Source organism: Syngnathoides biaculeatus, chromosome 2 (assembly GCF_019802595.1).
Source record: "Syngnathoides biaculeatus isolate LvHL_M chromosome 2, ASM1980259v1, whole genome shotgun sequence".
Taxonomy (NCBI): Eukaryota; Metazoa; Chordata; class Actinopteri; order Syngnathiformes; family Syngnathidae; genus Syngnathoides; species Syngnathoides biaculeatus.
Genome location: NC_084641.1, coordinates 7,262,345 through 7,276,914, shown reverse-complemented (window position 1 = coordinate 7,276,914; position 14,570 = coordinate 7,262,345). Strand labels below are relative to the sequence as shown.

Genomic DNA, 14,570 nt, shown 5'->3' with positions numbered 1-14,570 from the left:
TTTATACACGGGCCCCATGGATTTTGATCACCATGGGAACTCGAGGATTTAAGCCAGGCCATTGCAACTAAGCAAGCAGCTACTTGTTTGGAGACAAAGCAGCATTATCTCCAAAAATTATCATGACCTGAGGGATCGTGTACTCCATACTGGACACATCAATAAATTATTATTATGTAACTTTTCTTTAAAATGTTTGTGGTGTACACTACTCCTTTATTTTAAACTCCAACTGAATTCCACAAGACTTTTGGATGGGCAGGCAGGAAGAGACCGTTGCACACAAAAGTGCAAATGGATTTTTTTTTATTGTTTTTATTTCTGAACAGAGTAACTGTTTGACACAAGCCACATTACTAGCTCTAAAAAAAAAACATTTTATTCCTGAATATACTGTAAACAATGTATTTTCCTGTCACTGGGTTTATAACTTGTTTTAAATGGCTTTTGACTGAGGTTGCGATACATTAGCAGTTTTTTTATACTGTGTTTACACATTACTATACTGAAGAATAACGTTTTCCCAATGAATCTTGCCCTTTCATGAAATCTCTGTTTTTGGGGGGAAAAAATGACCTCAATAAATGTTTGTTAGTTCAAACCCATGTGATGTCACTGTTGGTTTCAACAGTGTAGGCCTGTTAAATTTCAATGAATCATCCTTCCACTACATCCTGACTGAACGAGTTTGGGGTTAGGAGTCCTCCACACTGAATTTTTTTCAAAAAAAAGACTGTCAACAAAACTTTTTATAGAGTTGTCACCTGATTTTGGGAAATCAAATAGTGTTGGCATTAAGGTTGTTCTCACGCCTCCCTGAATTAGAACCACTTTGACTACTTAGAAGCATCACGTAAGCTGTTTCAGATAGCATTAAAAAAATTCAGCCATGAAAGTAAATATCACAGTTCTTAGCAACGCACCATTGATTGTCAGCAGCCGCCTCAGATGTTTACTTTTTCTAAATAAAAGCAAAACTGTTGTTGTTTACGACGCGTTATTAAAGTTAAACGAGGTCTTTGTTGCTTAATGTTTATTTCCATAAATTCCATTTCAATTGCATAAACAAGCTTCCAGCACAAAGAATAAAGTAATTATTGGGTTCTTACTATATTTGAAACTTTATTTAAACATTTAAGTAGTTTCCAGACCTTTAGCTTAAATTAATTGTTATTGACTAACTATTGACTATTGATTAACTAACCTGCCCCAAACTTCCTATAATTATTAACGCTATATACGAGGGTTATTTTATTTGTTTTTTGGCAGGGTTAAAACGTTGCCTTTACCGTTAATGGAGGTTTTAAGATAAGCACACTTTGACCAATAAAATGAATGACTTTAATTGATTTATAATTTCCATTTATTAGGAAACCCAAATCATTTGGTCGTTGACCACCATTCTTGAAGAGATTTTTCTATTTTTTTAGTGATATTTTTAAGTGAACAAATTCTATAAGCAATATTTGACATTTTTAAATGTTTTCAGTCGTTTATCTCAATTTCTTTTACTCAAACATCTGCCATTTTACTCCAACATACTTGGAAAAATCAGAGAAACTTAATTTTGTAGTTGTCATTTTAAAAAAATTATACATACAGTATACATTATTCCTTGCTATGTCACAGGGAATTTATTACGTATTCAGTGAATTGCAGATTTTGTAATCATATTTATTGCTCACATGAAACAGTATTGCTTAAGATACTTCCTGTGGTGAAATAAATATTTTCTAGCCTAAAACAATCAAACTAAATGTAAAATGAAAAGATTTCTGAGCGTTTTTGAATACTTCACTTTCCATGAATGCGGGGACAAGCAAGGGGTGGGGGAGCAGAGTTAGTTGATGCCATAAATTACATCTCACAGTAACTGGATTTCATTACTTTATCAAGATAAGTAGACTAACATGTTGGCGTGTTAAGATGTTACAATACTTTATTTTAAGCCCACAATGTCGCCCAAATGTTTTCTGTCATCCAAGGTACCTGCCAGTTAGCACCAGATGAGGCTGGGAGCTGTAACAGCTAACTCACAGTAAAGATGCAACTTGGCCACCTGTTGAAAGAATTGAGGTACAGTATTTGCCTGTCAGCAGCCACTACGGCATAAATTAAAGAAAATGATATTTTAGTGGCAGCTGTAATCCTCTTTCCAGATGTGCGAAGCATTCAAAATTGGAATCAACTTCAATGTTGAATTAACTTTATATCCCTCCATCTGTCTATTTTCCACTCATTTTCACTTTGTTCTTAGTATTAATTATGTTTAAGACTACACTGTAAAATGTTAAGAGTATAGGAAATGTTTGAATATAATAAAGCTTAATAATGTGGGAAAGATTAATGAGTGTGGGACTGTGGGGATTCATACAGTTTTAAAAAAAATTATTTAAAAAAATAGTTTAAAAGGAAAAAACATGGACACCACTTTGCTGATTTCACCTATTGCAGGGGTAGTTTGGAATCCAACCTTCACCATAGACGAGGGATCGCTGTACATGGACTGAAATATGTTTTCACTGACAAAACGCTGCAGCTGTCAATGAGCAGTTTCAATGCATTTGACAATGGAATTGCTTGACTTATTACACCATCCACAAAACGCTGAAAACATTGGAGTGAGATAAGATCAAATCGATTTATTTGACCCCAGTGGTGTACAGCATAAGTGTGTCTGTTTGATTTCACAGCACCAACAACAACATCAGATATCAAGTAAGGAGGCAATGAGGAGTCAGACGTCACATGCAAACCTGAACAAATTGTGTTCTAATATTCACACCAGCATATAAAGAACCGGGTGATGGGCTGTAACAAACAGATTGTTCACAGAGGGAGAGATTCACTGACAGCTCAGCAACATGAACGCCTCTTTATCCACCTACCAACTCCTTTGCATTGTGCCTGTCTTGGCTGCTCTGCTCTTTGCCTTTTGTAAACTTTTATCCCGCCGGCACTGTCGTTCTGCCGTAGATGGACACGGCTCCGCCGTCCTGATAACCGGCTGTGACAGCGGCTTCGGATACGAGCTGGCTCGATGCTTGGACCACAAGGGGTTTGTGGTCTTTGCCGGCTGTTTGTTTCCACAGGGGATAGGTGCCCAGAATCTAGCCAGAGAGAGCTCCAGTAATTTGAAAATCCTCAAACTGGACGTCACCAATGATGCAGATGTGCAGCAGGCAAAGGGGATTGTTAAGGAGAACCTACCGGAAAAAGGTGAGAAGAGAAAATGTGATTATCTGTGAGAATTGTATATATTTTATTTGTCTGACTCTTGAAATTGAGAGCATCAAAGATCAGTTCCGAGACCACACTGCATCTTTGTTATTTTTACCGAAAGATAAATTAGCTCGTTTTTGTCTCCAGGCCTGTGGGCAGTGGTGAACAACGCCGGCATCTCAGACTGGGCAGAGATAGAGTGGAGCACAATTGAAGACTTCCGCCACATGGTGGACATCAACCTCTTTGGCTGCATCAGGATGACAGTGGCCTTCCTGCCTTTGGTGCGTGCCGCAAAAGGTGAAGAACAAAACCAGTCTGTGATCATTTTCCGACAGTCGTGTTGTGCCAGCCCATTGTTCATCTTGATTGGTCACAGGGCGGATGGTTTTCGTGTCGAGCATCTTCTCTTTCTTCAACTGTCTAAACATGGGAAGTTACAGCGTGTCAAAGCGAGGACTGGAGGCCTTTGCCGACTGCTTACGGGTGGAGATGGCCAGCTTTGGTGTGAAGGTACGTTGACGAAACAGAAGCACAAACAAATCATGTGTTTTTGAAGGAAGAAAAATTTTGGATAGATTCACAAATGTTTTTTTTGTCATTGGTGTATGAGTGTAAAACCAGCATGAAATAAGATTTGTTTGACATTTCTCTTTGTAGCACTTTTGTGGTAAATCACACCCATATGAGCTATGAAAAGTTTTAGTTCAGACTATTGCCAGTTTGTCTAGTAACCTAACAGTTGAATTATATGATCCCTGATCACAGACCACGTCTCAAGTATCCTTACAAAGATGAATAAAGAGAAAATCTCGATTTACCTTCAACTACGTTTCCCTTCTTAGGTTAGCATCATTCAGCCAGGGAACTTTGGCCAAGCCACCAACATTGTGAAGATGAAAACCCTGTCCGATGTTTGGGTAAAGTTCGACGATGAGCGCAAGCAAATCTTCAACCAAGCCTACATTGAGCTGGCCATCGAGTACTTTGTCTCAACATGCAAGACGGGCTTCACCAACCCAGACAAGGTCATCAGTGCCATGCTGCATGCCCTTACAGCCCCAAGCCCAAAACGTAGGTACATGGTAGTCTCAGTCATGGATCGGGTGTTCTTTCAGCTCTACCCTTTTCTCCCTACTGCACTCACTGACTCTGTTTTTTCTCTCAGCCCTATGTATGCTAAGAGAAAAGAAATGTTGTATGTGAAATAGGAAAATACTTTTCATTGTATGAATGTACATGTGTATATGCTTTTATGTTTTATTAAAAAAAAAAAACATATACAGTGGTTCCTTGACATATGAGTTTAATTCGTTCCGTGACCGAGTTTATACTTCAATTTGCTTATATGACAAAGCGAGTTTTTCATTGAAATTAATGTAAGTGCCATTAATCTGTTCCACCCCCCAAATTGCCACCCCATTTTTTTATTTTTGATGTCTTTTAATGCCAAATGTGTATTTATAAATAAAAAATATTCTATAAAAACAACAAAAGAGAATGTAAAGAAAGGAATTGCTTTTATAAAGTGTATTATTAGTGTATTTAAAATTAGGTGACTTTTGGAAACAAGCTACTGGCAGAGGTGGAGGGTGGTGAAGGGCAGATGGAGGATGTTTGTCGGGGAGGGGGTTTCTCAGTCACTTTCGTTCCCTTACACTTTACTTCTTTACACTTTATCTGTGAACTTAATTGCAACAGGGTTTGTTTAACTTTCACTTTTGCTCAACTTCATTTGGATTATTTCACTTAGGTACACTCTTAATGCTATACAGTACACTTCATCACTGAACTTAATTTTCAGTTTTGCGTAATTATCTTGAGGTCTTTTCTCCTGCACAATTTTGGCCTTTTTTGCAACGGATTGTTCTGTGTCACCAGATGGCCGTTTCAAAAAATACCTGTGCAAGGAGGTTTTTTTGTGCCTCTTTTTGACTGTTTCAGAAATGTGTAAAGCGCGTTTCATTTCATAGCACAACCAGTTTTTTTGGATGTTTCTTCGCCACAAAGTCCGAAGGTTTCTCCTACCTTGGCCACTCTTCCTTTATCTTGGTGGTCTTCGGCTTCGATGAGCTCTACAAAATTGTCACATATTCCTCAGCTGCCTTCACATCAGATCTGGCAGCCTCGCCATGCCTGAAGATGCTGCGTAACGCTTTTCCTAAAATGTTCAAACCAGCAGCGGCTCGCTTCTCATGGACGGAGCTCCGTAGCTTAGAAATAATTTTTACACCCCTAGACTGGTGTTATTGACTTGATTGATTCTGCTTGAGAATTGTACATATCGTTGACATAGAAGGGTCATACCTCTTTGCCAAGTCACTCACTCATTCACCTTGTTCATGTTTTTCTATTACTTGCACTTTAATTCCATCGACATCAGCCTCTTCTTCATCTCACTTTAGCACTTGCTTTCTGGGGCCGCATGGTCCACAATGGAAATTGACTTGAGTAAATGCAAAATAAGAACAAAACGCAAGCACAGCTGCACAGAGTTGCTCCCAAGCCGAAGTAGACAAGCGGAAAGACCGAGTGAAGTGCAAAAAGCTAAGCTGAAGATGTGCGTCTCAGCATCTTACCGATCGCTGCGCCATCTACCCGCGGCCCATACATCAAATCCTGGCTCGCAAGAAAAAGCAAAAATCATCCGAGCCACGGCTCGTATGCCGGAAAACTCGCATGTAAAATTAGTCGTATGTCAATTTAGCACTGCATATAGATTTTTCTCTTTGGGTGACTGATAAAGGGTTCTCTTTTACGATGGGCCTGTATCTTTTGTGTATTACAAATGCATCACTATATTCAGTATACCGATTATCAGAATGTGTTTTTTTGAAGTCAATTTGTCATCCTGCCCTTTCACTAATGTCATCTGTTGGAGCAAATAAAATTGCTGGTGTGAGTTTAATCCTTGTTGTGATTCGCTTACATTTTTTTTTAATGTAGCCAAAACTATGGAGGCTGGGAAGTGCAAAACAAAAAACAGCACATAACACCTAGATATTTTCAGGGAAATTCTGAAATATGACTGGCTTTTCCTGCTAATGAACATTTTACTTTCTTCACCATTACCGTTCCACCACATCCCAGGAAAAGAGGCCTTTTGTTATGGTCAGTGTAAATATAAAACCTCCATTTATGGTATCGTGTGAAAGTGTGAGATTTGAAGAAAAATCTTTTTTGTTTATTGTAGTACATTTCAGATGTTTATTCTCCTGACTAAAGGTCAAAAGTAAAAAAGGATGAAGGAAGTATTGTGGCAAAATGGGAGGACTGATTGACAGCGCTGCCACAGAAATCGTGCATGTTTCTGAATCTGTCCTGGGACAAAACATGGACAAGTTTAGGAGAGGGGCCAGATAAGATTTTGCTCCTTTTAGTCAGAACTTTGAAGTCAATAAATCAGTTTCCCATGTCGCCTAATAAGCTTGTGGAGAATATCTGGGGGTTCTTAGACTAGGTTGCAGTTCAGAATCCAAAAGACATCCGATCTCACCTGCTGCATGGGAAGGGATTATTAAAAACATAAGTGGCTAAAAAAATGGATGGCTGGATCTATGTAAGATTTTTGTTTTTTGTAATTCTGAAGACCAAAAGGATGAGTGGTCTAAGTGCCTGTGACTGACAAGCACCCTAAGAAATATTGTAATACTGCTTGTTGAGTTTTCAGTATTGAAGCGGTGAGAAGTAACCAGTTTTGGTTACACAACTGCATCATATTATGACACTGTGCATTTGAGGAGCCAGCAGGCAGGGTTTGATCCAGTAATTGGTTTTGACATGTCCTCTGGTCTTAAAGGAAGCCAGTCTGGCAACAATGACAGAAAGTGCATTCATTCACATTGATGTCCTGTGCGGACCCGTAATTGAAGATGACACTCAGTGCCTTGTCTACCCACTGAATGGCTTGTAGGCCTTCTGCCTTTTAGTAAATGAAGTATTGTGCTCTTAAGTGTTAATTCATTTGGCAAGACTGAGGTAAAGTTGGTCTTTTTTTTTTTTTTTACATATGCCATCTTCTAGGTAAGCTAAAATAAGCAGTACAATGTACACATTTCCCTTTGATTCAGGATGTTTCCCCTGACTGAAAGGAACAAAGCATGGAGGGCAGTGAAATTATGAATGTTAAAAAAAAAGATCTTGTGTGTCACTTTACTTCAGGTTAGTGGTAAATCGAGAAACATTCAAGGAAACCAAGCGGGTGACGTAAATGCCTGGGGCGAGGTAACTTTTTCCACTTTAAAGCATAGTCATTCATCATCATCATCATGTGAAGTTTAAAAGTTTAAATACAATATATAAAGATGTGCTTTTATTCTCACATGAAATCAGATATAACGTTTCTTGTTTTAGATCAGTCAGAATTACCAAACATATTTCTTGCTTAATGTCATAATTTAGACAGTTCTGTGTTACGTTCTTCAAAATCTGAACTGTACTTGGGTTCAACGTTTTGGATATGCTTTTACAAGCTTCTCGCAAGAATTTTGGACCATCCCCGAGCTATAACTTCCCTACTGATGTCTTGAGATGTTACATGAGTGTTTCTACATCATGTTTCTTCATGACCACCTATTTTGTGAATTCTAGCAGTTCCTCCTGTGATGTAATAACCTAACAACATAATACTGCCACCCCATTATGTCAATAATGGGATGTTGGTGTCGGGCTTGCAAGCGTTGCCTTTTTGCATTAAAATGTAACGATAGTCATTATGGCCAAACATCCATCCCTCAATTTTCCATCTCAATTATCCTCACTTGGGTGCAGGGGGTGGTGGAACCTATAACAGCTGATTCTGGGCAAGGGGTAGTGCACAATGGCCAGAAAGTTCCATTTTAGTCACAGTTTGTCAGACTGCAGAACATACATATGTAGATCTACTGTTCCATTTTTCCTTACCAGGGTCCCAGACGTGCCGGAGCATATCCCAGCTATCTTCGGGTGCGAGGATACATCCTGAACTGGTGTCTCCAGAAATTGAGGTCTTTGTCCCTCTGTGTATTTGCAAACTGTAATCTGTATTTACATCTTTCGTTTAGACGAATGGCTTCAGACGGAGTGGCTTTTCAGACAAAATCTGTAAAGTAGCTGTCTCTCTGACGATAAGGAAACCTTTACCAGCTTCAGCCAGCATGATAAACACACCTGACTTTAGTGTGGGCAGCGTGGGATTGATTCCCACTCAGTGATGGTGTCGATATGTTCCCTGTGATAGACTTGAGAACAGTTGAGAGTGTAGTCCGTATTTTGCCTTAAATTATTCGGGAGACCGTGACCCCTGTGAGGATAAGTGGCTTTGTAAAATGAATGAATGAATCATTGGAGTTGCTCTCGTACGAGAAATATTTTAGAGACATAAAAACATAGCACACCCAAAAAAAAAAAAAAAGTATGCTGCGAACTTAATTGTGAGGATGGAACACACAGTACCACTAATTTAGCAGTGGTAGCCATGTAACATTTTCCATTTAACAGACCCTTAAAGCCAGTGCACATTGGCAAGGATAGCTTTAATAAGATCAAACTGTCTTGTCTTAGTCAAAAGTCTAACGGTAGAATTTCATTCCTAACGCCAGTATTAAAACTAAAATGATGTCAAACCCGCGGTCGCAGATAACGGCATCGTTGTCATTTTGGAGTGACTGATAGACTGATACTGATACAACTGATGAACCTTTTACAGCGGTTTGCATGAATATATTTGGAGTCGATGCTGTTTATTCTATACACCCAAAATTGTAGAGTATTTGGTTGTATGCTGTGTGTGTTTAAATTCGCTTGTCTTTCCGGCTTCCGTATTTGTTGAGGTTCACAAAAAACAAAGCATCTCACTCTTTCTGTTTTGTAGTTTCGTTTCCCAAATGTAACATAACGCAAGCCTTACATTTGATCTGGTTCTTGTCCATATTTCAGAAGTAAATTCTCTTATATGTTTCACAACGATAATGCGTTTTTTCTTTATTCCTTTATGTTCGTTTGTTTTTTGTTTCCAACGTGCCATTAAAAGTAATGACCTAATAATGGAGTTCTGTAATAACTTAAACTTTAGGTTTTCAATGTGAATAAATACAATGTATAAACTCGTTAGCGGTAGAGGTGTTTGTATGTCATATTTCCTCTCCGGATCGTTACTCGAGTGTTATGCTATTATAGACGATCTTTGCCGTTCGCCTTGTCAACAGACGAGGAGACAACGACTCTGTTCGCTAGCCTAGCTTCCATTTTAGCAGTTGCATGCCACAATAACGTTTCCCGGTTTAACAAAAACACGAAGAAAAGAACGACCTGGTAAGAATAACTATTGAAATGTGACAAGTAACTCTGATGACCGCCGTAAGGATGTATTCACGTTTTTTTAGTTGAATGTGTTTTGCACGAGCGGTTGCTAATGGGATGACACCTGCTCAACGTCAGCTTGCGTGTTATGGTTTGGGAGCGCTGACTGACAGGTCACATTTTCTCCTTGCCATCAGTACTGGACAGTTTGACGGGCAGCGACGGGGTGTTGTAGGACACGCTCATGGAGGATTAAAGCCCACGAATGGAAACCGAGAGGAGGGGGTAAGGAGGATTATCGTGATGTTTGCCGGCTTGTGATCACCATGTGACCACCCATGGGGGTGACTGCAGTACAGTATATAGACAAAAATAGTACTATTTGCTCACATTAAAATCGTAGTTTATTTCTTGATTGCTGTTAAATATAAGTTGTTCACACCAAGATACCGACGAACACGGATGTCATTCAAAATAGTCCCCAAAATCATTTTTATTTTCTCTATTTTTGTTGTATTTTAACTATACAATTAGTGGCACACCTTTTTTGTTCAACACACACCCCGATGAAAAACACACTGGAGTGGGTCTTATATGTTTTTACAAATATAAGTATGTATAAATAATTATGGATACAGCATCACCAGAGAACAATTAGTCATGGAAACAGACTGAACAAAGAATCACAAATTGCACAGAAGAAAAAAAAAAAGTAAGGGAACCATGGGCAGTTGTTATGGATTTGTGAGACAAATTCCTTGTGTGTTATTAGACACTTGGTCAATAATGCTGATTCTGATTTAGCATATGGAGGAGCTCAGCAACCCAAAGCTGTGGGACCTCACAACTGTACCAACTTCCCTCATTCAACAGAATGGTTCTGGGAAATGTTTTCCCTTTTAGCCTTCCTTGTTAACGTGTCATATATGGTTTCCTTGTATGATATCTGCCCCTCAGTTGTGTGGTTAAATGCTCAAGAGTTTCTATTTTTCTTTTTTTTATCATTCATAACCTGTCCTGTTCATATGGATGGCCTTGCAGAATGGTGGATCTTGATACCTTTTGTACTGGAACAGTTTTGCTGTCCAACAATAAGAGTTTTAAATACTCCCTCTGCTTTTTTGCTGTTTTTTCCATTCTGATTTCTTTGAAAAATGCACCCAGACAGAAAATGTTTTAGGGGACAGAGTGGACTACTGTAATAGGGGTGCGAACCCTAGCAGAATAATAGTTAGACCCTCTTGGTATCTCAGCACAAGATACGTTACAACAGTCAAATTGTGTTCTTATTATGTGGGTTGGGTGGCGGACACCCAGTGAGTACATGCAATAACTAAACAAGAAAGCAAGATGAAACAGGACAGAAATGGTCAGGAGGTGGGAAATGATCATGGCAGTGCTACTAGCGAGGGGTACGGTAAGATTCTTTTTAGTGTTTAAATAGTTGTCGGAAACTGTGAATTGATATGTTAGTACAACCTGTGTCGTAATTACTGGTGGGCCCAGCACAAGCAATTAAGTGTGGGTATCGAACTTATTAGTGCATGAACACCAAATCACATACACGTTAGTCAACTGGTCACAACCAGCATAATATTTTGTATGTGTCTCAATCTGTCTGTGTGTCTGTATGTGGTCGGTGAGGGGGCTGCACACGGCTATGGGCCATTGTCGGGTGTGTCTCAGATCCCCCTTTAGCTTGTGCCTGAGGCAATTGCCTATTTTGCCCTACCTGTTATGATGGCTCTGAACAATCAATTCTTTGTTTCAAGAACAAATACATCTAAGTATTACTCATTCACCTGACCCAATAAATCAAAAATGACCAAAAATGCAATAGTCATACAAAAGTACCAACCAAGTCCCATTCAAAGTATTCCATGAAAAGAGTCACTCTAATTGAAAAAAGTCTAGATTGTAGAAATCGAGTGCACGTGATTGAGGAATCTGCAGTGCATATACAGTGCCTCGTGAAAGTATTCAGCCCCCTTGAACTTTCCAACCTTTCACCACATTTCAGGCTTCAAACATGAAGATCTAAAATTTTTAAAAAATGACAAGAATCAACAACAAGTGGGACCCAATCGTGAAGTGGAATGAATTTTATTGGATGTTTTATACTTTTTTAACAAATATAAACCTGAAAAGTGGGGCATGCAATATAATTTGGCCCCTTTTTTTCAGTGCAGCAAACTCACTCTAGAAGTACATTGAGGATCTCTGAATGATCCATTGTTGACTGATGATGATAAGAAGAATCCTCCTGTGTGTCATCAAGTCTCCGTATAAATGCACCTGCTCTGTGATAGTCTCAGGTTTCTGTTTAAAGTGCAGAGAGCATCATGAAGACCAAGGAGCACACCAGGCAGGTCCAAGATACTGTTGTGGAGAAGTTTAAAGCTGGATTCGGATACAAAAAGATTTCCCAAGCTTTAAACATCTCAAGGAGCACTGTGCAAGCAATCATATTGAAATTGAAGGAGTATCAGACCACTGCAAATATACTAAGACCCGGCTGTCCCTCTAAACTTTCACCTCAAACAAGGAGAAGACTGATCAGAGATGCAGCCGAGAGGCCCATGATCACTCTGGATGAACTGCAGAGATCTACAGCTTAGGTGGTAGAGTCTGTCCATAGTCGTAGACTGCACAGATCTGGCCTTTATGGAAGTGTGGAAAGAAGAAAGCCATTTCTCAAAGATATCCATAAAAAGTCTAGTTTAAAGTTTGCCACAAACCACCTGGGAGACACATCGAACATGTGGAAGAAGGTGCTCTGGTCAGATGAAACCAAAATCAAACTTTTTGGCCACAATGCAAAACAATATGTTTGGCGTAAAAGCAATACAGCTCATTACCCTGAACACACCATCCCCACTGTCAAACATGGTGTGGTGGCAGCCTCATGGTTTGGGCCTGCTTTTCTTCAGTGGGGACGGGGAAGATGGTTCAAATTGATGGGAAGATGAATGGAGCCAAATACAGGACCATTCTGGAAGAAAACCTGTTGGAGTCTGCAAAAGACCTGAGGCTGGGACGCAGATTCATCTTTCAAACGAACAATGATCCAAAACATAAAGCCAAATCTACAATGGAATGGTTCACAAATAAACGTATCCAGGTGTTAGAATGGCCAAGTCAAAGTCCAGACCTGAATCCAATCGAGAATCTGTGGGCAGAGCTGAAGAGTGCTGTTCACAAACGCTCTCCATCCAACCTCACTGAGCTCAAACCGTTTTCCAAGGAAGAATGGGCAAGAATTTCAGTCTATCGATGGGCAAAACTGATAGAGACATACATAAAGCGACTTGGAGATGTAATTGCACCAAAAGGGGGCGCTAAAAAGTATTAATGCAAGGGGGCCGAATAATATTGCACGCCCCACTTTCAGGTTTTTATTTGTTCAAAAAAAGTTTAAAATATCCAAGGAATTTTGCTGTACTTCACGATTGTGTCCCACTTGTTGTTGATTCTTGACAAAAAAATTTTATTTTATGTCTTTATGTTTGAAGACTGAAAGGTTGAAAAGTTCAACGCAGCCAAATACTTTGACAAGGGATTGTACATATTCCACCCTAATTACATGAAATCAGTATTATGTTCAAATTTGTTTTTTCTCCACTATATTTAAATTCCATATTCAAATAACAGGCCAACCTTCAAGATTGTAAAATCCTGGTTTATTCCCTGACGTCTTGTTAATTCCTGTGGAAAGTTTCTAGCTTTGAAAATAATGAAGTTTTGCAACACCCCTCCTCAAACAAGGTTAGATAGTTGAGTGACCTGACCGATTGCAACTATGTCCTGTATCTAATAACTTGTGATCTTGCAGCTTTGGAGATGACGGTGGAGGAGAGCGTGGCCTGCTCCATATCTGGAAGGGCTACTCTTACAGTGTGGCTCCCGAGAAACTGATCCTTTCCCAATCTGTTCTCCATGTAGCTCTGGGCAAAAATCATGGCGTTTTGCTGGTGCAAGGTAAGCATGGTGGTGCAAGGTTCAAAATCATGTCCCTGCTTTTAATGCCCTTGTTGTGCACAATCAGGTGGTCAGGTGTTCACTTTCGGGTACTGTCCATGGAAGCAGAGTCAAGTGGGGGGGTTTGCGGCACCCACTTTGGAGGCGGCGCTCAGTGGACAGCGGGTTGTCGCTGTAGCTGCTGGAAGCTTACACAGTGGGGCGGTCACAGAGGGTGGCAGTGTCCACATGTGGGGCGACAACAGTGCCGGACAGTGTGGCTTGTCAGGTCTCAGCACCGTCCCCAACCCAACTCCAATCGCTCTGACAGACTCTGACTGTAGCTCCTTGCCGACAGTGCCTGTACTGGAGCTCGCCTGTGGGGAGCAGCACACGTTGGCGCTCTCGGTCCAGCAAGAAGTGTGGGCTTGGGGCAGCGGTTGCCAGCTGGGACTCAGTGCCACAGTTTTTCCTGTCTGGAAACCTCAAAAGGTGGAGCTCCTGGCAGGCCGGTTTGTACTTCAGGTTGCCTGCGGGGCTTCCCACAGCCTGGCACTGGTGCGCTGCTTGGGCCCCCAGGACATCCAACGGCCCCCTCCAGACAAATGTGGGCAATGTAAGCAGTTGCTGTACACTATGACAGACAAGGAGGATCATGTCATCATCTCTGACAGTCACCTCTGCCTGCCTTCCTTGGAGCATCCTAGTGATGATGAGAGGCTTAAAGCATCTTCTATACCAACTGGGCTGAAGACATTTCCATCAGAGCCTGCACTTTCCTCCAAAAACTCTGCATCACCCCTTCAATTGGAGTCTCCTGCACCTGTCAATAACAATGACCCCTACCACAGTCAAAATTTGGAGAGTCAGGAGTCAACTTTGCCTGGGGAGAAGTTGCCTGTTTCAGTCTTTGACCCTTCAGGGTCCAACTCTAGTGGGACCACTACTATCAAATGTTCCCCCTATCCAGATGAGCAGGCAGTCAAAGATTACCTGAAGAAGCTCTCAGATAACACTCAGGCTGAAAAAACACCAAAGGTGTCAATTAGAGGACTGCATACCCTGCTGGTGAGTGTTGGAAGTACAAAAGCCTACTTTTTATAATATGGATG

General features: G+C 40.4%; 3 protein-coding genes across 6 annotated transcripts in view; all 3 read left to right on the top strand.

Moving 5' to 3' along the window:
• LOC133506018 (inositol polyphosphate-4-phosphatase type I A-like) overlaps nucleotides 1-3,115 on the top strand; it is a 43,395-nt gene extending 40,280 nt beyond the window's left edge. The window contains exons 27-28 of the transcript XR_009796385.1: nucleotides 1,986-2,076; nucleotides 2,977-3,115. The gene's annotated coding sequence lies outside the window, so the exon portion shown is untranslated. The remainder of the gene's footprint in view (nucleotides 1-1,985; nucleotides 2,077-2,976) is intronic.
• Nucleotides 2,090-6,776, top strand: zgc:113142 (uncharacterized protein LOC503524 homolog). The gene is made up of 4 exons (XM_061829780.1): nucleotides 2,090-3,219; nucleotides 3,370-3,522; nucleotides 3,602-3,735; nucleotides 4,068-6,776. The coding sequence occupies exons 1-4, from the start codon at nucleotides 2,865-2,867 to the stop codon at nucleotides 4,431-4,433; spliced, it is 1,008 nt and encodes a 335-aa protein (XP_061685764.1). The 5' UTR covers nucleotides 2,090-2,864; the 3' UTR covers nucleotides 4,434-6,776.
• Nucleotides 6,777-8,072: 1,296 nt separating this feature from the next.
• The window catches only part of als2b (alsin Rho guanine nucleotide exchange factor ALS2 b), a 30,486-nt gene continuing 23,988 nt past the window's right edge, over nucleotides 8,073-14,570 (top strand). For 3 of the 4 annotated variants that reach the window (XM_061829695.1, XM_061829705.1, XM_061829675.1), the window contains exons 1-4: nucleotides 9,378-9,513; nucleotides 9,699-9,786; nucleotides 13,334-13,479; nucleotides 13,547-14,526. In XM_061829695.1, coding sequence (XP_061685679.1) covers nucleotides 9,767-9,786; nucleotides 13,334-13,479; nucleotides 13,547-14,526 — 1,146 coding nt within the window. In that variant the 5' untranslated portion in view covers nucleotides 9,378-9,513; nucleotides 9,699-9,766. Of the gene's footprint in view, nucleotides 8,208-9,377; nucleotides 9,514-9,698; nucleotides 9,787-13,333; nucleotides 13,480-13,546; nucleotides 14,527-14,570 lie in introns of those variants that run through there. The other variant, XM_061829686.1, reaches the window with a different exon arrangement.